General features: G+C 36.4%; 2 protein-coding genes across 7 annotated transcripts in view; both read right to left on the bottom strand.

Annotated features, from left to right (window-relative positions):
* The window catches only part of LOC131693474 (voltage-dependent T-type calcium channel subunit alpha-1G), an 83,825-nt gene extending 61,833 nt beyond the window's left edge, over positions 1-21,992 (bottom strand). For all 5 annotated transcript variants that reach the window (XM_058981326.1, XM_058981323.1, XM_058981324.1 and 2 more), the window contains exons 1-5: positions 21,853-21,992; positions 13,134-13,640; positions 12,925-13,037; positions 12,636-12,867; positions 12,403-12,574 (exon numbers count right to left, since the gene is read on the bottom strand). In XM_058981326.1, the coding sequence (XP_058837309.1) occupies positions 12,403-12,574; positions 12,636-12,867; positions 12,925-13,037; positions 13,134-13,569 (953 nt within the window). In that variant the 5' untranslated portion in view covers positions 13,570-13,640; positions 21,853-21,992. The remainder of the gene's footprint in view (positions 1-12,402; positions 12,575-12,635; positions 12,868-12,924; positions 13,038-13,133; positions 13,641-21,852) is intronic.
* A 483-nt stretch (positions 21,993-22,475) lies between these two features.
* On the bottom strand, positions 22,476-23,550 carry LOC131693490 (brachyurin-like). Of its 2 annotated transcripts, none has more exons than XM_058981349.1 (2): positions 22,764-23,550; positions 22,476-22,685 (listed from the first exon to the last, which is right to left on the bottom strand). In XM_058981349.1, the coding sequence occupies exons 1-2, from the start codon at positions 23,520-23,522 to the stop codon at positions 22,512-22,514; spliced, it is 933 nt and encodes a 310-aa protein (XP_058837332.1). In that variant the 5' UTR covers positions 23,523-23,550; the 3' UTR covers positions 22,476-22,511. The 2 variants fall into 2 exon arrangements, with proteins under 2 accessions (XP_058837332.1, XP_058837331.1); XM_058981348.1 differs by having other exon boundaries at positions 22,778-23,550.
* Positions 23,551-24,086: the final 536 nt, after the last annotated feature.

Here is a 24,086-nt window from a genome sequence, read left to right as displayed (position 1 = left end):
TAGCATGAGGTCAAGTAAGAGAAGCCAATCTGATATGAACTGATGCTGAATTTTGTTGTACCTGCTCAATAGAATATAGAAATAAGAACGAAACATTCGATTCTGTTGTGTTGGATTTTTTTGATAATTACTATTTTCCAAGCTGAAGAAGAAATAAAACTGTTGTGTTTAGATACACCAAATAGTTTCAATTTTTAACCTAATAAGTTGTCACGAATCGTATCATAGCAATTTCTCGAAACGAAAATAATTCGCAAATTTATCTTTGGAAATGGCCTTTTGTAAAGTTTGTTTGTGAGTGTGGTAAATGTTAATGGTAAATAAGTTGTTGAACCAAGCAGTATTACAGTATTATCAAACCACGATCTAAGATGTCCCAGCGCTCCATTTAAATGAAATTTTTATTCATCGATCTACAGTTTTCCATCATTGACATTCCAATCTAAATAGGCGGTGAAATCGAATGTAGCTTTTTACCTGTCACAGATAGTATTAAACTAAATTTTCGGTATTTGTGCATGTCTATAATTACCGGATTACAACGCTCTAGTTGCCAGATCCGTCGTAAGGCACGATAATTTGTAATAGCTACTACGAAGATCTCCCACCAATTCTTCAAATATATAGTTTGTTAGTGAAAATTAGTATGCTGAATAAAATTTCTATTGAAAGTTGATAATATGCGAAAGAAAAAATGTGGCAGTACAATTCAGTTGAAAATATATCACTTTTTTTCTTTTTTATTTGGAAAAATATGATAAGTTGCCTAATAGTTGTACTCTACTGTAGCAGTGGAATTCTGTTGTGAGCTTCTTGGAAACATTATAATTTGTAAAAAACCTTAATCCTTCAAATGGCGGTGGTAGTTTTGAGGAGGTTGTCATGAGCCAATAAGACACTCTGACGGTTCAGAACACCTTACGGCATGCCGATAACATTAGTAACAACTGTTGTCGATATAAGCCACAAGCATATGCGATTGCTTGCGAAAAAGAAGTAAATGATTTTCATGATTTCTCCGATAGAATCGAAATATGAGTATTCCAAACGTGCTTGGGAAATCGAATTAAAGCCGCCTTATTGGCAACGAATAGAATACGGGTATGGCTTACGCGATAGAATAATTTCATTGACTGAGTATGAGCAAGACGACCGTACAATTCGTAGTTGCTATTCTGTGATTGACCAGAACAAGCGATATTGTACAACTGAATGTGAATTGAAAAATTCAAATTATTATCTCCAGTGGAAAAAAATATTCATGCACATTTTTTAAATTCTCGTATGCTTGTTCCAGAAAGGGACTTTGAAATGAGGAAAAGAATTCATTCTGAAACACCGCCTATTATTATCGCCACAACACCAAACAATCCAGACTGGTCCAACCTTCAACTATGGTCTTCTCCCTATACCTGCTTCGGTGTATAGTCCCGAAGCAGCAGTTTCGACGCATTTACACACCTAGCTGCGAATGGTGGTAACCCCAAATACTGCATTGTATTGTCTTCGATTAAAAAGTTACATCGCACAGACTTAGACGAAAAACTAACTGAAACCTATTTTTAGTTTAAACGATTCATTACTAATGTTAAAATCAAACAAATGACAGACACTGTTGAAGAGTTGACAGCAAACATCCAAAGAACTTTTCTGGCCATGCTGCGTGCGATGTGTTGATTGTCGGAAAGAATCAATTCTCCGGAAGGATCTTCCCAGAAACGTTGAAGTTTAGTTTTGCTAGAAGCGCAGGAGTGTCTACGTTGCCTGTCAGCAGGTCGAAAAAGAAAAGATTCGTCTGTTTCGCAGCGTAGGGAGATTGACGAAGGAACAGCGATCTTCATTTAGAGGAAGCTGGGAACGATTATGTCAGGGTAACCGACGAAGTGCAAACCTGATAAAGCTCTTTACCCGTTCGATACATTAATGTGTATGTTGTGATTCGGAACCCAAATAGTAACTCCATATTCTTGAATACTGCGTACCAGTGTAATGTATACTATAGTGTTTTAGACAATACATATCATTAAATCGCGAGTGTTGCGTTTGATGAGTCCAAGTACAGCGAAAGTTTTAGCTATAACGGAAGAGTAATGTGCGGTGAAGCGTGGCTTACAGTCGAGAATGATATCAAGGTCCTTGACGAATACGACTCATTCTACGGGAGCAGAACACTTAGAGTATTCGAACTTAATAGGAATAAGTACTCGTGTCAACGTGATTGTGCTGCATTTTTGAATATTTATACTCATTCCGTTTCTGTCACTCCAGGCAATGATCCTATTGACGTCCATTTGCAATGCACAGCAGTCTACCATAGTTGTTATAACACGGCAGATTTTCAGATCATCAGCATACATGACTTTAAAAAACGAAAATTCAATGCAGATGTCGTTGACAAAGAGTACAAATAGAAGAGGTCCGAGATGACTCCCTTGAGGAACGCCCGATGTAATGTGGAAAGGGCCCGATAGTGTAGTTCGCAAGGTATGAGAAGATCCAATTAGTCAGCCAGTCCGGCAGTTCAGTCCGGCTTAGCTTTTCTACAGCAAGCTGATGAGGACCACGGTCGAAAGCTTTTGAGAAGTCGATGTACACCGTATCGATCTGTTGTCGTTTTTCCAATTCATCAATCAGCGAGGACACGTAGCTCATCAGATTAGTAGTTGTCGAGTGCTGTCTTACAAAGTCATGCAGTTCCAAAGTGATGATGTGTTTTAATGTGGGGTAGATAACATCTAACAACATACTCTCGAAGATTTTAGAAAGGCAGCTCAATATTGAAATTCCTCTATAATTGGTGACATCGTAATGTTCGTGGATTGGAGTTGTCAAAGCTTCCTTCCACTTCACGGGGAAAACATTCTCAGCAAGAGAGCGATTATATAATGCTGGTAGCGCCAAAGTGGAAGAGCAATTCTTGATGAACGATGGTTGGAGCCTGTCCGACCCCGGACCCTTAGAACAGAAGTCAATCCCCCGAATATTAATATTAGACCGGCAACAATTTTGTCTTTTTTTTGGAACACTGTTAAATCAAACGGGAATTGGCTTCACATACCATATGTCAAATATGAGCTTTTCCTGAAAACTTTAGTTCACTCACAAGAGTTTTCAAGTTTGTATGGTAAAATATATGAAAAATAGGCAGAAGAAACAATAAATTCATTAAAAAATGCCAGTATCATCTTGTGTATCCCATAATCTGCAGATATATCGCTAAAGGTGTAAGGATCGACATTGCCGAAGACTGCAAATTGATCCGATTTTGCAGTAAAAAGATGTTCTCATATAAAATTATGTGCTGCCTTTCTTTCTCGCAAATGCTTAGAATAGGCAATTTCAAAAAAATCGGATGGTCTTCAAAGTTAAATAACTTTATCGGGAACCTCCAATCAATATACAACCTGCAACAAAGCTGTTCGTTATAAAATAAGCTATGTGGCCAACATTTTTGAGGTATGCAAAGTTACTGTGGAATTTTTTATTTAATTTAAAATTTAATTTTCGAGTTTCGATATATATATATATATATATATATATATATATATATATATATATATATATATATATATATATATATATATATATATATATATATATATATATATATATATATATATATATATATATATATATATATATATATATATATATATATATATATATATATATATATATATATATATATATATATATATATTATACTATAGAAACTTCCAAGCTCTTGTGGGTGAACTAGAGCTATCAGAAAAAGCTCATATTTTACATATGATTTGTGCATCCAATTACCATTTGAACTAGCAGTGTTCCGAAAAAAGTCAAAATTGTTGCCGGTCTAATTAATATGTAGCTGATTTTCGGTGAATTATGTTGTAAGCAAATTCAGAGTGAACATTGGTAAACTACTCAAGTACGTTTCAGATAAAGGTGGTGAGTTATTACTTAGGACGTTTTGAAAAAATGACGAGAATATATTTACTGACTCCGCTGATGACGTTGGTGTCCTGTCTCGATAGTTGACGCTTTCCGGGATTCCACCGGAGGACGTTTTGTTCCGCAGGTAAGACCAAAACAGACGTGGCCCACCCCCGAAACCAAGAAATGTTTTTTTGAATCCTAATGAAAATGAAAAAAAACGCGAAAGTTGGGGTCCCTAAGAACCCATGGTGAAACGAAGCTTCACAGTTTAATACCGATGTTTTCGTGGGCTTGTTTCTTCACTACGGTTTAATAGAAACACGGTGTGTATAATAGAACAATATTATGACAAAAAAATAAGCATCGCTGAATTGTTCATTATTGGATGAAAGAAAGTTTTACCTTTAATTTAAAAGTAATTCGGAAATAATCCACCGAGGGATGCAGAACAAATTTTTTTTAGTTCAAATCTAAATATCATGATTTATGAAACATACTATATTAGGCTGTCCCAAAAAAAATCGATGTGCGAAAAGTCATGGTGCTCAACCCTATTATGCAAGATAAGCATATTTAAGGCACTTTTGTAGAACAAATCAAGTTTCTAAAAAATCATCTAGAGGTTCCACAAATGCGATTTATAAAAAATGGCCATTTTTGAATAAAATTGTCGTATATAAGCGGTTTTCGTAATTTTTTCGAAGTCCGATCATTTTTAATTTTTTTTTTAATTTTTCTGTGGACCTTGGAGAATAAACTCCATTTAAAAGTTTTTCGCAAAAAGTGCTTATATTAATGATAGAACAAAACGATCAATGATTAAACAAAGCGAAAACCATATTTTTTAGTCAATTATGAAGAAAATCCTCAAAAATCAATATTTTTTTCATTAAACCAAAGGCACGTATTAGAAAGTACTATTCATTACAAAAGCTTTCGTGAATAAATATGGTGAAAATTCGGTCGGGAGGCAATATAGCATTTTTAGTGAATGCTTTGAAACCATGAAACTTTGTCACATTTTTTTTTAATTGATCAATATCTCAACCTTAACTTGACCAGTGTAGGTATTTTGGGCGTCAAATAAAAAGGATTTCTTTCTATCTTACAAAATTTTTCCATATGTGGAATTTACCATCTTATTCTAAGGTAGTTATTAAGATATTTATGGAATTGTACATGCTTAACAACTTTTTCGAATAAGAAGTGATAACTTTAATGATGCTATAACCAGTATAACATTCACGATTGATTAGATTTATTTATTAATGTAAATGTATGATAAGTCTTGTAATAAAACACTTAAATATAATTTTAGAAACGTGTCCACTGGAAAACAGACTGAGAAAGAACGGTGAAAAAGAAGAAACTTTGGCTCTAGTATTTCCATAGAGGCTCGCCTTGGGGAGATCTGATTTTTCCAGCATTTGTTGTTCTTTTCTTGCACTTTAATTTGTTTATAAAGTGGTTTGCCCGTTTAAAAGGTCTCGGAAAAAGAGCTATTTTCAATCAAAAAACTTGAATATCTCCACACATACTAGCGATAGCAACTTTTCGTCTTCGGCTAAGCAATGCAGTTTAATAGTCCAATTAATGTTCTAGAACATTTATATACTGGAAAAAAATCTAGAAGAAAACTTATGAGCAAAAAACTGTTTTAAGGGGCCTTTAAGCAATAATGCCCCATATCTCTAAAAAATTAAAAGATAGAGAGTTGAAGTCTTCAAGTAAAATGTTTGTAACGAGTTTCTCTACAACTTTGCTGAAAGAAGTATTTGTCTATCTGAATCATCGACGAAAATTTTTTTCGTAACTTACTATTAGGGGGGATTAATTATCAATCCGATAAGGCAGAAAGAAGGGGAGTTCTACTCCAAGAAACTTTCTTGAAGACACCATTATGCTAAAGTCAGCAGTTTGGCGCAATCTAAAAAAACCCTTTTTGCTCTTTGGGGCCACTGTGCGTTCCAATCATTCTTTCTGTGTTCCAGTGGACACGTTCCTAAAAACCACTGAAAAAGGAGAAAAACAAAGACTCACGTCAAAACAAGGAATATGTACTCAAATTGAAACCATTTTATATGTTATCGAATACATATGGCATGATTGATTATTTTGGCCCCTTCTTCTTTTGGCGATAGTTCGCCAAATTGAATTGAAAACATAAAAATGTTCGTCGACCCTCGGTGGATTATTTTCAAACAAGTTTTAAAATAAAGGTAAAAAGATCTGCTATCGAATAGCGAAAGATTCAGCGATGCTTATTTTTTTGCAATAAGGTCATTTTATATACACACCGTGGAAACTTTATACCCCTGGTAGCTGTTAGTTTGTTCTGTTCCGCAGCTCATTTGGAAAATTCGATTGAAAAATGTTCAAAGTCTCAAGGATGATTATTCTTTCTCAAGAAAATTTTATTTTCCAAGTATCATTTATCACTACCAAGGTATCAAGATTTTGTTTTCAAAATTTGCATTTTGGCTTTGGCAGCAGATCTAGATCTTTTATGCATTTTGAAATTATTTGGCATCAAAATGAAATTTCTGATTTCCGGAATTGATTTTGGAACGACATTTTTTGTAATTTTCCATCGATGCGAAATTTTTGAATCTCAGCCATGATTCAAATGAAAAGTTGAAAAAAGATAATATAGAGGAATTCCACGAAGATCAGTCCGAAAATCTTTCAAATCCTAACCGACCATCTTAGCTTCTGATAAAACTTTACACATTTCACCGGCCTAGAAGACTAAATATTTCCCACAGCCAATAGAATTATTTTGACCAAGAGTAATTTTTCAAAAGGGTGTAGACGGTTCTACGTGCATTAATTTCAAAAATTTGTTGTTCGATTACCGTATTTTTTTACAGCAAAGCTATCTGAGAACGAGTTACAGCGAATGAATACTGAATGAATAAAAAAATATACAATGAAAAAAATGTTGTGTCAAAAACAAAAATTTGTGTTAAAATTTCAAACAGCAAAATAAACCCATTCTTTTGAATTTTTTTATATTTTGTTAACTAAAACTCAAAGACAAAAGAAACATTTTGAATGTGATTGCATGATGGAGAATTTATTAGTAAAAAGATTTTCTAACAAAAATTCAATTCGATGCCTCTCCAATTGATATCTGTAGATTATGTAGTGGGCATTTGCATCACCGTCGATTATGAGGGGAAACCTATTTCTGCTACAGAACGATACAACCGTTTTGAAATCATCAAAAGGTGATGATATTTTTCTTGATATTTTCTAAACGAACCTGCTAATCTTATTCTAGCGTTTTGAATCTAAGGTGATTCAGAATGCAACCCAACGGATAACTCGTTTTTAACAAAAAGGCATATGGGACTGTTATGCTTTAGTAGGCCATGTAATAACAGCCATTTCCAAATTTATATTGAATGTAGAAAACCACGGAATACTAATGTTAATAAACGAGAAAGGTACAATTGCATCCCCAGGTGGATTTCAATAGGTTTTCAAGTTCTTTTATGGAATTGGTGCTAAAACTGAGTCAGGGTTGCACCCAAACCTCCGTCAGTTCATACATTTTGCCAACAGTTGGGGTTAGAACCTGACTCAGTTTCGCCTCACGCGAAAACGGCCTTGGAGAGTTCGATCGCAGCAACCTGCAGTGCCGGGTGTGTTTATTTTCACTGTCGTCAAGTTTCTTTCGAAATGAAGGCGTACCGTAAACCGGGGTGACATTGATCACTTTTCGAAGTAATCATTACATATTTTTAGACGCAACACATTTTTTTCAAGTTTAATATTTTTAAACCATGTACTAATGTATGAAGAACAAGATTGGATGGTTGTACCTAAAATTGTCCGATAATAGCTATTTTTTCAAAAATGATTTCAAGTTGAAGTCCGTTTTCGTGTTCCGGGGTGACTTTGATAACCTGCATGTTCACCCACAATAAGTTATTGATGTCAATGTTTTCATTGAAATGTTTGTTTAAACTAATTCTGGAAAGATACTCATTGTTAAATAGATGTTAATTGGTATTAGACAAAGTATTTCAATGTACTGTAAAATTCGAGTAACCAAAATTCGTATAATTTGTGTCCAACTAGAATAAAAGATTCTGAAAACCTTTAAAACTGCTAAAATTGTTTTGTTTCAGGGTATTATCAATGTACAAAAAGTTTCATCTATTTTAACACGTTGGAATATTGAACAATAAAAAAATGTTACGAATTTTAGGTTAAAATGATTTGAAATAATTGCTAACTAGTTTCACAAAAAATGTATTTAAAATAAACAAACTCTTACAACTAATTTTAGCATATCCCAATCTAAAGGAAAATAAAAACTCGCTTGTAATTTATTACTCTTACTCAAATCTGAGATTTATTTGTTTTATAAAAAATAGACACTTTATGAAGCTTCGTAAAAATAAGGTAAAGTCAAATTTCGTTTTTTTTGTAGTTTTGTACCCAAAAACCGAACAATATACTCAAAAAGTAAAACAAATCAATATTTTGTAAGTTTAGAGTACAAATCATTTCAAATTGAAATGATTCGGTAGACTATTCTGGTTTAATAAGCGATCTACGAAAAAAGTTTCGAGTGATCAAAGTCACCCCGGTTTACGGTATGTGAGTTTTTCGGATAAGCTAGTGTTCGATATTCGCGAGTGATGTATTTTCGTGGTGGAAGTGAGGAAAATTTTCCAGTGAGTGATCGCCATTTAAAGACCGGGGATGTCTCCACGGCCCGGATTTCGTCCGTTTCGGTTGCTTATTGTTGAATGGACGGGTGAGAATATTTTGATTATATGTCCTTTTTGAACCTTTGTTCGTAGAATATTACAGAAAAATATAATATTCCTGCGCTAGCTTATGTCGATTTCGTTTTTGACAGTACGCTAAACCGGTGTAGTCGGTGCAACACTCATTCAAACTTGGGGGTAATCAGTCTGTCTTTCCTTTTGCGCTACACCGGTATAGCACCAGGTGAAAACGAAACCGCTTTTAGTCCTGTAACTAAGTTAGTGTCGGATTCTGATGAGACGAAGTCGAAGCGCAAATTCCATAACTAATTGCATGGCATGCTTTAATCTTGCTATTTTACATCGCAGAGATCTTGATTTTTTTCACTGTTCGAGAAACTGGATTGGAATTGTTGTTGGATTTGTGTGTGCACAGGAAGAACTTTATTTAGAGATCGATAGCATGTTTTTCGATCTGTCTCTGTTGTAAATTATATGTATTGGACATATGAAGAATATGCTACAAAAGCAGAATAAAAGAGATGGAAACAGAGAATATGCAAACACTACACATTTTGATTTCTTAGCGCAGGCTCGTTGAGCTAATGTTTTATTGTTTATATTATAATCGTGCATCCCACTATCACGTTTGTTATCCCCAGATTCTCATGGAGATACAGAGGTAGTCTCGGTCTTTATCAAAAAACGAGTGCCGACCTAACATTTCTTCTATTCCCCAGTAAAACAGTCTTAATCGTGACCGGCGTCGGTATTGTACACCAATATATTAAAATGAGTCAGTGAAATATGCACTGTGAGAGTGTGTTGCTCCTCCTGATGTGGTTCATTGTGTATTTTCACTCATTCGGTCAATCAAGAAGTGTCTACTCAAGCTATCAGGAATCAGTAGCGATACCCGGATAGAATTTTACAATAGCATTTACTTTATAAACAATCAGAAAACAATAAATATTATAGTTATTACTGTTTCAACATTGTTCGATGCCAAGTTCTCACAGTAGATTTACAATAATATTTCATGTAACAATAAATTTCACTGTTCAGCAAAAAACTGATACAGTGCATTCACATTAAATTTCACTGTTTTCAAGAAAAAAATGTATGGAGAAAAATTGATTTTTTCAATGTTAAGATACATAACCACCCCCCTTTTTCACTGTAAAAGTCTATTTTACATTGAAATTTACTGTAAAAACGTTAAAGTTGATTGTTTTTGTATTGTAGCATAACACTAAAACTTACTGTAAATTATTGTAAAATTACTGTACTGTCACAGTGAAAATCATGGTTTTGTTACTGTACATTTCTATTCGGGTAGGCTTATGTCGTTTTCGCTTGAAGCGAAACTGAGTCAGTTTCTATCCCCAACTGCTGTCAAAATGTATGAACTGACAGCGGTTGGGGTTAGAACCTGACTCAGTTTCGGGTTCAAGCAAAAACGCCATTAAATGGCACGTTTTCCATGTTGATCGGAGATTTGTGTCTTGCCATGATTTGTCTTTTCATTATTTCCCTGATAAATAGTATTGGGGAAGTGGTAAGGTTAGGAATAATGAAAATAACAACACAGAGAACATAGACAATGCGGAAGTATTTATCACTCCCAATGGAATAAAGACACTTCTTGACGAGCGGATATATCAACACCCTCGAGAGGATATTGAGAAAACAGAGCAGCACCTCCGAAGAGATACTGTCATCCAAATTCGGCTCAAACCGATTTAAGTTTATAAACTTTCGCCGTGACTTTTTAGAAGTCTACTCAAGCTAAGCTTGATGAAAACATGATTCTTAGTTTGTTGCATACTAGCACTCCATAACATGTTTCAACTGGAATTGACCTTTATCACATTATAATAATTTTCACATTAAATCCATAATTATTACGTGCTGTGATATCTTCGCTAGACTAAATCCAGCATTGTTAGTGTTTGTGGTTCGCAAAACCCGAATAGATCCATTCCCGGAAAGATAGGGTAATGAGCTTATTTTGGCAGGTTTCTATTATAATCCTATCCATTTGAAGCCGTTGGTTAGAGCAATGCCAGCCATCTTTGTTCAACGCATTTGTGGTCAAATGGTATGGCGACAATTGGGAAACTCGATTCGAGCTTTCGTTGCACTCAAACACGAGCGGTTCCCTGTTTTCAGGGCATTCGTGTTATTATATTGGTTCTTGCCAACAAAGCAAATCGCTTGTAGACAGAGTAATTAAAAAACGCGCACTTTACCCCTTGAAGATTAACCTAAATTCTTCTGATCTATAGCTTTTGTTGGAATTATTCATACTAATCCTTTAATGTTAGACTATCCATTGAAGAGTTTCAGTCCATCGATAATATGGATGTCAATCCTGCTATTGAATAACACTGCTGCTAGAGACGAAGAACTGACATTGACGGTGCATTCCTTTGTCATAATTAAGTTGACCAGTTTTGATGGAAAAATCCGCAAATCATTGAGTAATGAAGCGTAATCGTTCACTATGCTCGGACACACGGCTCGCATAAAGTATGCATTTTTTCGTCAGAGTTGGTCAGCTTAGTCATAATCATATCTCCATAACTAGAACAACTAGCTTCTGACAAATTGTTAAGCATAATATAGAGTCGATCGAGCCCAAAGAATTGTTATTATGTTAGGAAGCCATCTTCGGACATTTATGTTTTAATTTGACAAAATTGTTATCCATATAGTGGAGACAAATATCACATAGAAGGGGTTTTAATACTATGAAGCAATAAAATAAATCGTTACTCAGATCTCCTTTGTGTATGGCTCACAATTCTATAGTAAAGATTGCGTTGAGTAAAATAGCTATAAAGAAAGGTGATGTGTATTAGCTATTTACAGTTTATTTAGTGTAGTTAAAAGCTAACAAATGTTAGAAATATTTACAGGATCTAAGCAGCTAGGTTATGTGCATTACATGCTCAAGATGCTACTTTGCAATGCTGGTCGTTATTATCGAAATTTTTGCATTGATAGCTCTGTTTATATTTTTTAACTTATCATGTTGGAAACTATTTATTCTGGCTGCTGATTTTTTTAAGAATTTACTACAAATGGAGGATTTACTTGAAAATGATCTTTCGATAAATTGTGGAATCGTTTATCATTTGAACAGTAGGTGGAAATATGTTGGAAGTCCAATAACAAATTTAGACGATTTGACACACACGTCTCTTAATCTTCTTCCCTGCATTATTGCACATATTCATATCCTCAAACTACCTACACAAATATTTTGAATTCCCATCGAGTTAAGTCAAATGGTATCTAGGGTACATGATCAGATAAAGGCAGTAGTACCTGTTATGGTTATTTCATTCAGTTATCAAAAAGCTGTAAATAACCAAAATATTCTTACACATTTGAATTAAGGGTAACTAAGGCATATCATGTATTATTGCCATATCATGTTCTAACTTTATTCATTGTATTTACATTTATCGTTTATGTTCAAAATTGTCTACTACTACTCTAGAGTGCTTTTGGGTTCGCCTAATAGAAAATTCGATTCAACACGGTACCAGTAACTCCCATCTCTAAAAATCAATAGCAAATTAATTTTCTGGTTCTCGCTTAAAATTTGCAAAGACAACAGACGAGTTATACAGGGTTAAATAATTTCTAACTATGCAGGGTGATTTGCAAGAGGTCAATTAAAACTCTAATCGGAAAAAAATCGAAAACCAACAACGGCAACAAAATGCTAGTTGTGGTGCATAACACTTACTCTGGAGTAGATACGTTTTCCGGTAGAGATCTCACGCATCGTTGCCGGAGTATTCCTTCCCACAGTTGAACACCAACAATACCAAATATGAAAAACACGAAAAAGCACAGCAGCAACACATTCCCTAGCATCGGTAACGTGTCCAGTAGAAGCATGACCAGTATTCGCATGCCTGAAAAAAATCTAAAATCAGCAACAAATCCTACTTAAGAGTATAAAATTTAAAAACTTACTTGGAATTCGATTGATTGCTCTGAGAGGCCGTAGCACACGTATCGTTCTGATTGCCGTCAAGTTAAAATTTTCGACTTGTAGACAATACTCTAAAGCACCTGCCAGAACGATGAAAAAATCCAGTCGGTTCCAGGAATCTGCCAAGTAGGTCCCTTTACCGTACGCTCCCATAGCAACTATTTTGATTGTCATTTCCAATGAAAAGAATCCGAAGATGATGTCGTCGAAAATCTGATTTCAAAAAAATCAAAATTAGTATGTTTATTGTGTTTAATTACAAAAAAATACCTGTAATATTTTGCACCGATTGGTAACGCAAGCATCATCTACACAAGGTTGATACATTCCCAATGTAACACAGTTCAGTAGTATCACGAGCATTGAGATTCGCTCAAACCACGTATTCAAATAGTTTTGAAAATTAAGGAAAATTTCATTTTAAAGTTAAATAACAAAACTTTGACGAAACATATAAAATTTATTTTGAAAAGGATATGGATTCGTTATAAGCTGCAAGCACCAGATTCGCGGTTTCGAATCCTGCCGTAGATACTTGAGAGAATACTCTACGAAGCCGGGGTACGGTAAATTGCTGTCCCCATAGGAGGACGACGTATCACCATCGCTGCAGGTACTCCCGGATGAGTCAATCGTTCCGCTAGACGTCGTTGAACCGCTGGCCTTGGCACGTTTACTAGCCCGCGAGCTGGGTTGTTCGCTAAATTGGCTATTTCGCTCGCTATAGGCATCACCTTGTCCCGTCGACGATAGTCGTTTGTTTGCAGTGGCAACGTTTTGCATTGCCAGGGAACTCCGTGCTTCCCGCAGGTTGCAGTTTTTGTCGGCGACGCCGCGTTTGTTTTTATCCTTGCTGATATCACACTTCTGGCCGGAGTCGGCATTGCTTTGAGATTCCGTGGTAGAATGGAGCATTTTGTTTTTATCTATTCTTTAGCTTTGAAGCATTTGGTATTGTTAAAATTAGTTTGATTAGCTGAAAAGTTCTGAAAAAATAAATGGGAAAATGTGTTAGAAAGATATGAAAAGTTTAATTGATTATTTGGTAATTTCTGTAACACACAGAATTTCATATATGCAATGGAGCTTTATGCTCATTGCTATCTTGCTATTGTGCACTTCCGTGTCATCATCGTGGTTGCTGCCATGTTCACGACCACATATTCTTTCTTGCTTCTTGCCCTTGAGGATCACGAGTGTGAACATTCTCACTGATGGTATTGGCTGTTGATTTGGAGGTGCTTGGTGTGGTTTACGTAATGTTATTGGAGACAATTAATTGGAATTTATTTATGTAAATGAGCATTTTTAGTGGTTTCTGAGTAGGGTGGTTCGTAAGGTGCAATTTTTTGCACAGAAATGGAGTGTATCAGTTTGTTCTGATGTGTGCAAAGAATTTTCTATGTAATGATACTATAGCATTATGTTTTGTATTATAGGAAGATCGGTCCACCTACATTCTCGCAACAAAAACACCTTTTGAAATACCAAGAAGTACCTAAATGTGTCTATCGTAATTAAATCTTTTTCTCCTAAATATGACATGTATTTTTTAATATCCATTGTATAAAGAAGTGGTGCCAGATGTTAATTATAGCGTTGATACACACGACCACATGTTTTATGTTTTTACACAAAATGAATGGTTTCGTCTCGACCATGATAATCTCAGTGAATACGACTTCCGTTAGCCTGAGCTCCAATTTCGCTTTCAGCAAATGGTCCACATCTCGAATGATCGGTTTTATGCGAAAAGATCGCAGGTCAATAGCCACGGCGAAGCGACGCACTAATCTCGGCTGATCACCACGGCAAGAATTAAAGTAACAATATTTCGGGCAGTCACGATACCTGTTGTTTATGTTGGTTGAAAATATACTCGACATTTTCTCATCGAGATACAAATTTGTTCAGAGTCGCCGAACTACATGTTTTTTCTTCAAATTATTTTTGAAAACTCTTGGAAGGAGGAGATACAATTTATACAGCTCATTGGTGACACGAATTTCACTGCAAAATCACCTTAGATATGATTGCATTCGTAGTCTGGAAAGAGCTCAACTCAACGAGTGGATCTACATTTTTTATTTGAAAGATCTAAATTTGGAAGGGTACTGTTTGGCTGTACTATAATATAGGAATAGTAATTTCTGAAGGACAGTTGAGAATCCAGTTGAATACCGAGATCTTTGACAACTAACACTCATTCGAGTGGTTCCTCTTTGGTTATGTAGTTTCATAAGATTGGATTTCTCTCTTGGCTGAAGGTAATCAAAGAGCATTTAGAGACACTGATAGTCAAGAAATTCCGAGTTCATAAGTTGCAGAAGGTCGCAGCAGCTCAATACGGTCGATTGTAGATCCTATAACGAGAACCAGTTTGAGATCGTCAGCGTAAACAAGTTGACATCCGGCTGGGATAACAAAGCTAACGTCATTGAAAAACAGGATAAACAGAAAAGTTTCAAGATTGCTCCCTTGTGGAAATCATGAAGAGTTGATTAAGATATACAATGCATTATTTCCTAAAGTCACAGAGAGAGAAGGTTTTCTGAAGTGCGATTCAAGCCTTTCGGTAAAATTAAGCGAGGCTCATAGCCGCTCAACTTATGCCAACAGCAGAGAATGATCAACATAATCAAAAGTCGATTTTGGATCAGTATATACGGAGCCTACCTGTGCACGTTTTAATGCAATGTAAAGTGAACTGAGCTAAATGAGAAATTTTGTTACTGTGTTTTAATTGCCGTAAGGTTCTACTGTATCGATTTTGTTGGCTATTTTCGACAAATTTGAGACTAAGAGAAACGAAAGCAATGAAATTGAAAAACGGATAGGTATTCTAGAGCGAATCAGTTAGAACTTAGAACAGAAAACTAGGACTAGGCAGGCTCATATGAACATGATCGGAAGGAAATGTGAAGAACTCTTTGCCTTCTGCTACGTAGGAGTTGGTCGTTGCACCCAAGTCTACCGCATGGTTATTGATAGAACATAACTCATCATCATGTTTTACCGTCGGCGCCGGCGATGATTGTGGTATTCAAATAAAAAATGTGTTGCCTGGGGATGAAGGGAACTCACGAAGTGAAGTGCGGAATCGATTTGCTTCTCAATACCGCTTATGTCGTCAGCTGAATCGGAAGGGAAGACATATATTTTAATGTCATGTATACTTATGTTTACGCAAAGTTGTTAGATATTGCAGACAATACCGGTTTTTCGTTCGAACTATAACCGATTGAACACAGCGATGAGTACACCACCACCCTATTTTTCCAGTACAAGTAGCGTCACGATCGCTGCGTTGATCCGAACAGTTGAAACTATCTGATTTTATTGTGCAGCCACGTCTCAGTAATAACATAATGCTCTCTTGTGGATACAGCGACGAACGGCCATCAATTTTTGTATGCAGTCTTCTAACATTCTGGTGGTATATTTTAAGTTGTTGATGTCGGAGACTATCTGATGGAATAGAAGTGTGCTCTCTCAGTCGACAGATGGGCAGAAGAGAAACGTTGCCATTGAGTATATTATTTCAATGTATGAAACAGGGCGACATTTTGGAGTATCTGTAGCAGCAGTACAACACGAAATACTATTAAGATCTACAATGGCAAAATGCGCTTCAAAACCGACCACGATTTGATATGTGGTCGATATTTTTCCGATGTCATTGATGTCAGAATCTTCTGACAACCTAATATCGATTTTAACCATGTTGTGGTGGTGTGTGGGATTCGTATTGTCCGGAGAAACCGTCAAAAAACTATTGCTATTTTGTGTTTCGAAGTCATTTCGTCAGTAACTAGCACCTGAAATAATTTCCTAGTGGCGGAAAACTGTCCCGAGAAAAACTTATTCACGGACGTCTGTTGATCGTCGTGGTTCGACACTTTCTAAAAGTTTACGATGGCCGCCTTCTGCATTCCACCAAAACAAACACATACCAGCATAATCGCACACATTTTCCAGCAAAAGAAGAGCTATGTTACTTATTCACAAATATAAAACCAAAATTATCTAACCTATCTGCACAAACAAAATCGTTCACAAACGCGAAAATGGAAAAAATTTACAACTAAATGTGAACGGTACCGAAAAGCGCTGAGCAAAATTTTACGTAAACAAATAGACTCTACGGAAGGTCTACACGAAAACTGATATATTTTCACCCAGTGCCAAATTGTTGCCCTGACGGGTTACATACGTAAAAACCTCATTTAATGTAAATCAGTATTTGTAGTCAACTTTGGTTTGAAAAGATTTTGAGCTTGAAACTAATATAAATTGGTTTATATGCCTAATCATACTTCATGAAACTTAACAGAAGACGTATAACCGAAAACATCAACAAGAGCTAAAAAAATATAGTTTGGACCACGGTTCGGCGTCTCACCCGCACATGCAGCATTTCTCCCGAATTGACCTTTTTTAAAATATTCGTTGAAATTTGATGAATTTGTTTTCATTTCAGTGAATATTATATACTTATATCGATTGATGAAAATGCTTTGTGATGAAATTGTATGGTTTACTTTGATGTAGTATCGGAATTTCCGTGTTCACGATCCTGTATCGTTTATGACCAGCGATGCCACATATTTTTGTGGAATGTCTGTAGAAGAATAATTAAAATGTCTGTAAAAGTCTGTAGATGGTTGTGTAAATCCTATTTACACAAGGTCATTACTTTAAAAGTAGCTTGAAATTAGTGAACTATTGTGAAGGAATCACTCGTATTCGGATCAAATTATTCTAGTGCAATTTTGTTAAACATTGTTACTCTTTTAAAAGTCTGTAGATTTCTGATTACGTCTGTAGGAAACCATCAAAAGTCTGTAAAATACAGACATGTCTGTAAATCTGGCATCTCTGTTTATGACCATAAACTGTGGTGTCTTAAATTGTGTTGGATATCTTATATTTTATATTTAATTTCAGAGAGAGATAGAGTAAAGGCACCTACACTTGCAAATAAGCCATGACAAGATGAAAATATATCTTTCCCGTCTCAAGAAGATATAATCAAAGGATTACCGTTAACCTTCCCAAAAATTTACCTATCCTCTCTAAATTGAAACGGTCGGTACGGTTGTCCTCATTTCTTCCTTCTTCAAGACTCAAAATGATTCATTAAAGGAATAATTTGATTGTTCGTATAGTGAAACTGATCATTTTAAAATGTTCTGCAAATATTACTGTTGGCAAGAAAAACACCAAAAAAATTTTCCAGGATGCTTTTTATTGCTAGCAGTGTATGGGTTAGAATTGAATAGCGAATAGAACGATGATGAATTAGCACTGGCGGTTCCACGTGCCCCATCCCTATTCAGCCAAAAGCTGTTTTGGTGATAAACATTTTCCAAGTGATAAACACCATGCTGATTTTGGTCATACTAGATGATTCTTAGTAATAGGGTATTTTATGATATCCCGTTTGCTTACAATGCTGGTTCGCAATGAACTGACGTTCGTAGCTTGTTCTGAGCACTAAAAAAACTCACGAGTGGAGATTTATACGTTAATTATGATAAAAACTTATAATTTCGTGGGTCACGAAATAAGTTATTGGTCAAGCTTGTCGCTTTCTCGTCATTCGTCACATCGTTAAGAATATCTCGGTAGATTTTTTTTTAATCTCAAATGAAATTGATCCCACCTCTCTTGACTGCGACATCTTTGTTGCCGCTCTTACTCCTTGTACACATGGTCCTTGATCGTCACGAACAGACGAATGAGTACGCCAATACTTAACATCAACTGCCACGGTGTAGCTTGATACAGAAGGAATCGAAACGTTTTGAGTTGTTTGTTACATGCAGTATCTATCAGAGTTATAGCAAACTGGACTACAGATTTTGAGGATTGAGTGATTCCTTTTATTTAGCTATAATATTCATTTTAATCAATAAAATGTGAAACTACCACTTATTTCACTCATTAAGTGTGAAATGTCTAGACAATTATACAGTGATTTTGTACTTTACAAGTGACTAAAATCTAAATTATTTAGTGTTGTATTTGACCGGGCCTACTACCTTTACCAGATCACTTCAAAAATACATTATTTTTTTTATTTTGCAACGTGTTATCATTATCAAGATGCTACGCATTAAAGACCAGATCATTTAGACATACAACACTTTCAAATGCGTATATTATTTACCCTTCTTTCAATCAATAAAGTGTCTAAGGTTGAAACATAGATAATTAGAGCTTATTACACGGGAATAACTGAAATAATTAACTCATAGTTATAGTCGAGATATCGTTATCAGGAGAAATTTCACTGCCAATGATATCTCCGCCGGAGTGGTTGACAGTTAATTTCACGAAAACGGGCATCGATATCGAGAGAAATACCACCACCAAGGAATTCTCAGCACCAGTTAGTATATAAATAGGAACGAGTCGCATCAAGAAGAAATATAAAAGTAGCAATGGAGATATTGACACAATTTGTTGAGCTGAGTTGTTTGGTACGTAAGACTCGGCCCTCCACGCCTCGGAAATAATCTTCAGAGCTTGATAATTTCTGTACATTTCTTTTATAAGAAACGTAAAAAAATCAAAACCCTGCCCTTGAAAATTATCTGCGCTCTGGCCTGGTAGCACGTCCTTGCTGTTATTGCAGCTGACTAAATTTGGCCAACACGTAACCGGATCTTCATGAAAATTAATGAAGCGTAAAATCCGTTTATTGAAGTACTCCCTTTTAAATACTTCTAAATTCATAGTCTAACCCGTCACGTTTTTTTTAAAGGAACATATCGCTCGCCAAATCATATTTTTTGTGAACTTTCACACGAAAATAAATTTGAATCTTCTAGGAATCTTGCCGTGAGCAGGAGCCTTGTAGAGTTTATGTCTCAGGATTTGCTTGACATTCCCATTTCATCGTCAATGAAGACATATCCATCGAGTCAGTATCTCATCGCACAGGTTTTTTAACCAAATCATAATGCAAGGTATTGGGATCAGGTTCGATTTTCCGAACGAGAACGAGTTTCCAAGTACTTTTTAATCATTCGAGCCACTGTACTTTCAGGATAATCCAAAAGTATTACGAGTTCCCGAGTCAACGCTGAAGGTTTTCGAGAACCTGCTCACAGTTATTTTTGTTTTCTCCTCCTGCATGAGGAATAACCCGGCATCATGTTGGTTTAAAACTATGAAATAAATAGGTCTAGCGAAAGTGTTACAATCAATAAAAAGCTTTTAAAAACTTGCAGAGATTTCCTAATTTCTCGGGTATCGACACATGCGATGAGTCTTGAAGTACTAGCGGGAGTTCTTCCTTTAAAATATCGGTTTTGGGATCTCTCCTCTCGTTTACTTATTCGATGTCAGATTATGAATCCAAAAAATTTTGAAAGACTTGTCGAGCTTCAATCACATGTCACCTTCTAGTTATGTTCCGACATGTGCCAATATACTAGACACTGCCGATTTAACTTAATTTTTCGACACGTCCATGCAAGGGAAAACTCGTGGAATCACAAAATTATTCATAAGTAAATACCAACACATTGACTGCCATAAAATGTGGTTCAGTGATGGGTAACGGACTAATAAGGCCACTGGCTTCGGTATTTTCAACAATAGCGCCTCGATCTCTCTCAAACTTGCAGAACCTGCCTCTGTTTACACAGCCGAACTAGCAGCAGTTCACTATAGTCGGGAAATCATTGATACTTTACTCCCAAGCCATTAGTTCATCCTCTCAGATAGCCTCAGCACAATTAAAGCACTACGCTCATTAAAGCTTGATAATCACGCTCCGTTCGTTTTGAAGAAGATACTAGAATACTAAACTAAGTTAACAAACAAATCTTATCCATTTACCTTAGTGTGGATTCCCGGTCACTGTTTCATAACGGGTGTTGAGAGAGCGGATAATTTAGCCAAAATAGAAACCCCGGCGTAATAAAGCTTCTGCAAATGCCGTGTCAAATAAACGATTTATGAGAAAAAAAATCCCTAAATATGAACTGTGTTAAGAAAGGAGTTTCCAAAATTCTTCGCTTTAAAATGTATTTATTTTCTAAATCGTCTATAAGAAATATTTTGTCAGAAAGGCGTGCCCCTCTTTAGTAAGCAGGCTGTAGCCACTTATGGATTAGTGTACATTTTTAGTGGAAATTTATTTAAAATTATTTGAAAAGAGTTATGTGAAAAATAGCAAGAATTGGATAAATTCTGGAGAACCACGAGGTTGACGTAGGACCTGCCGTATACATAAACCACTATCTAGCAGACTTAGAAATATATGATTGACAGCAGCTTCACTGCCAAACTTTGGACAATTCAAAGTTCAAAGCAGTGAAATTCGCATATTATGTCTAAAATTTTATATTCAATTCTAGTTATACTTATTTCTGGTTAAAAATATTACAGGTTTTATTGAATGGGATCTCATCTATCTTTAACCCATTGCCTGTACCTATATGAAACAATATAGAGCATTCACCCTAGTCACTTGTTGACTGTAAATGTGATGCGTGTTTGTTATTGTTTCTTCCAGACACTAGCAGCACGCTATCCGACTATGCTCCAGAGCCTACTTACGCTCCGCTCAATGTTCAGATCTGATTCGCTCTGAAATATACTATATATGTACATATATCTACTCACCGCGTCCGAAGCCTGCGTTACCTGGTCTAGTACTCAGTAAACGGCAATGGTAAACAACAAAAATGGAGTACAAAAAACAGATGTTGAAAATGGATGAATTTTCCATTTGTGATGGGCGATATTTCATCTTTGCTTGTTTTTCCGAAATTCACTATCGAATTCGCAGGGTAAGTTACACGCCATTACATTAGAGCAAAAGGTGACAAGGAAATGAGCTGAGAAGCGTTTTTTTTAATTCGCATCATGTTGTAGATTGGAAAACTCACTTCCCTACGGGATTTTCATCGAAATTTTTCTAACCCAACACATAGGGTTTGTCAACCGTTTTTCATGCTGTAACTTCTTATTTTGCATGAACAATTTACTATTCCGACAATTTCTTCACTTTTTGCTTTGGAAATTCACCAGATATACATGAAAAGTGATTTTTTCATCCATGATATCAATCTTCGCAGAAAAACAAAATGGCTCGTAATGTTTTTTCCAGCTTCAATTTGCAAGGTTTTTCACTTCACATCGATTAGCTTAGCAAATTGTTTTAATCGTCACTACACTCACCTCAATCGAAGAAAACTACTGGCAAATCATTATTTTACTATAGTGGAAGCAAAAATAGAACTATATCACAAAAAGTTATTGCAAGATTGTCCAGCTTAGTCTGGTTTTATTCCAATGAACACCAAGACAGTCGATGGCTAATAGCAGACTGAACTGGAGAGAAAATTGCAAATAAATCCGAAATTTTCCGAGCTACGGTAGCGCATGCGTTTTGGCCTGCATTCGGATGTAAACAAACGTGCTTTTCCACGTGGTAAAGCAACAGCTGATCACCGAACTGGGTAGCTCGAAAGTCGCTTCCAGTCATAGGGTATGGTTTATTCCTTCGGCCTGCTTAGATTTACGTGTGGTTCAGAAATTTGGAATCGAACTTAACCTTCCGCCGGTCGTGCTTTATAAATCACATTCTAAAATCGTCTGGTAGAACAAAATTTCGACAAAATATTGGAAGAGGTAAATTGGGCTTACACTTTCAGATAATGCTATTGTCGTAAAGTTTAAAACTAATAAGAGAAAGTATTCTGTAAATGTCTACATGTTAAGACAGGCAATTATTTTTGTAGAAGCCGAGGAAGGGTTCGTGAATGAAAAGTTTTATTTTATTTTGAAGATCAAAGAATCCATTTACGAAGAAATATTTATTACTTTTTACTACAAAACTAAGCTTCAATAATCACATCCGAGTGTGCCTGGATCCATTGCAAGAATGAAGTTGTACGCGTAAACGCAGATGGCCAGTTCCGTTCACATCCTAGTGCCAATCCGAACGATACAACACCCACCTGGACTGTTTTTCCATCGCGGGAAATGGTCATTGGTCCACCGGAATCACCCTGCAAAATAAAAACAAAAAATATTATTGAACCGTCATCATCTCATCGCCTGCTGCGATGCAATATCACAAAGATGACATTCCGCGGCATACTTATACTGCAAGCACCGCGTCCATTCTCTCCCGACAGACAAATATTTTCCGGTTGGATCAAACCCAGGAAGCGGATGTTACACGCCGTGTTCGTTTGAATGGGATTGGTGACATAGCGCAGAGTATCGGACGCAGCATCGACGGCATCGGAGAAACGACCGAACCCGGATACGGTACCGGTGACTCCCGCAAAGTCATTTGCCACATCGCTCCACCTTGGAAGATTAACAGGCTGGATACGGTCGCTGTAGGTGACCGGGCTTTGGAGTCGTACTGTGGCGATATCGTAGCGAATCAGTGATGGATCCCAATTTTGGTGCAAATAAATTCCGGATTGTACGAACGGAATTCGAACTTGGCCTACTTCGGCGGCATTGGTTCGATCGTGAGCACCCAAAATGACGGTTCCACCGCTGGCTTGATCGACGCAGTGAGCTGCGGTCAAAACGAAGTTTTGAGAAAGCACCGATCCTCCGCACAAAGCGCCACCCTGAGGGAACTGTGAGATCATTACAACTTGATACGGGAACTGGCCTGGAGTGGCATGATATCCACCGACAATTCGGCCTTCTGGCCTGTTCTTCGGTAAATCTTTCAGTTCGCTGAGCATCTGTTTCATGACCTCTTTCGGGAGACGTTGCCAGTAGCGTGGCATACGCCACGCTGGCCGAAGTTTCCGCCAGTTGATATCATCCGAGGCCACCAGGGCAGCTAAAGCGAGCACTAGCACTGCGATGATTTTCATTCTATTGAATCTTGGAGACTAAAGTCGGGGGATTTTGCACGGGTAGTATATATAATTAAGCTTATCGAGTGATAAGAAAGCCTTAACCTGAAGAGTGGCAATCTCTTATGCTTGATAGCTACCTGTGACGCACTGGGGACGTCCATCGCACGCCTTTTTTTGGAGATGTTGATAAACGAACGCGTATCAAGATTGAATTCGTGTTATAAATGTGGGTTTTTTTTTTGGAATCACATTCTTATATCGATTTGGATTGCCACGAAGTCTGGATTGAAATAACGGGGAATGATAAGCGTGCTACGAATGGTAATAAATTTAGTGCTGCACGGAAAAGAGGGTATATTTTGGGAATTTTTCTTGACGCAATAAGGAGATGAATTGAGATTTAAAATGGGTTTTACAATACTAATTGTAAAGCACAGATCATAATTTTATCGCAAGACGGCGGCCGTACAGCATTTTCCCGCTCATGCGGCTCTTTATTGTGTAAAGAAAAATTCCTCTCCACCTTAACCAAGAAATGTTAATAGCAACATAAGTAATAGTGACATAAGTTGGGTATAT

The sequence above is a fragment of the Topomyia yanbarensis genome, chromosome 3 (assembly GCF_030247195.1).
Source record: "Topomyia yanbarensis strain Yona2022 chromosome 3, ASM3024719v1, whole genome shotgun sequence".
Classification (NCBI taxonomy): domain Eukaryota; kingdom Metazoa; phylum Arthropoda; class Insecta; order Diptera; family Culicidae; genus Topomyia; species Topomyia yanbarensis.
Note: the sequence above shows the minus strand (reverse complement) of the source record. Positions and strands in the feature narration are given on the sequence as shown.

Bases quoted from the DNA above. Each gene is read 5' to 3' on its own strand.
- LOC131693490 (XM_058981349.1), bottom strand. From the start codon at position 23,522: ATGAAAATCATCGCAGTGCTAGTGCTCGCTTTAGCTGCCCTGGTGGCC. The intron at 22,686-22,763 runs GTCATCTTTGTG...TTTATTTTGCAG, and splicing joins GTATAAGTATGCCGCGGAAT to GGTGATTCCGGTGGACCAAT.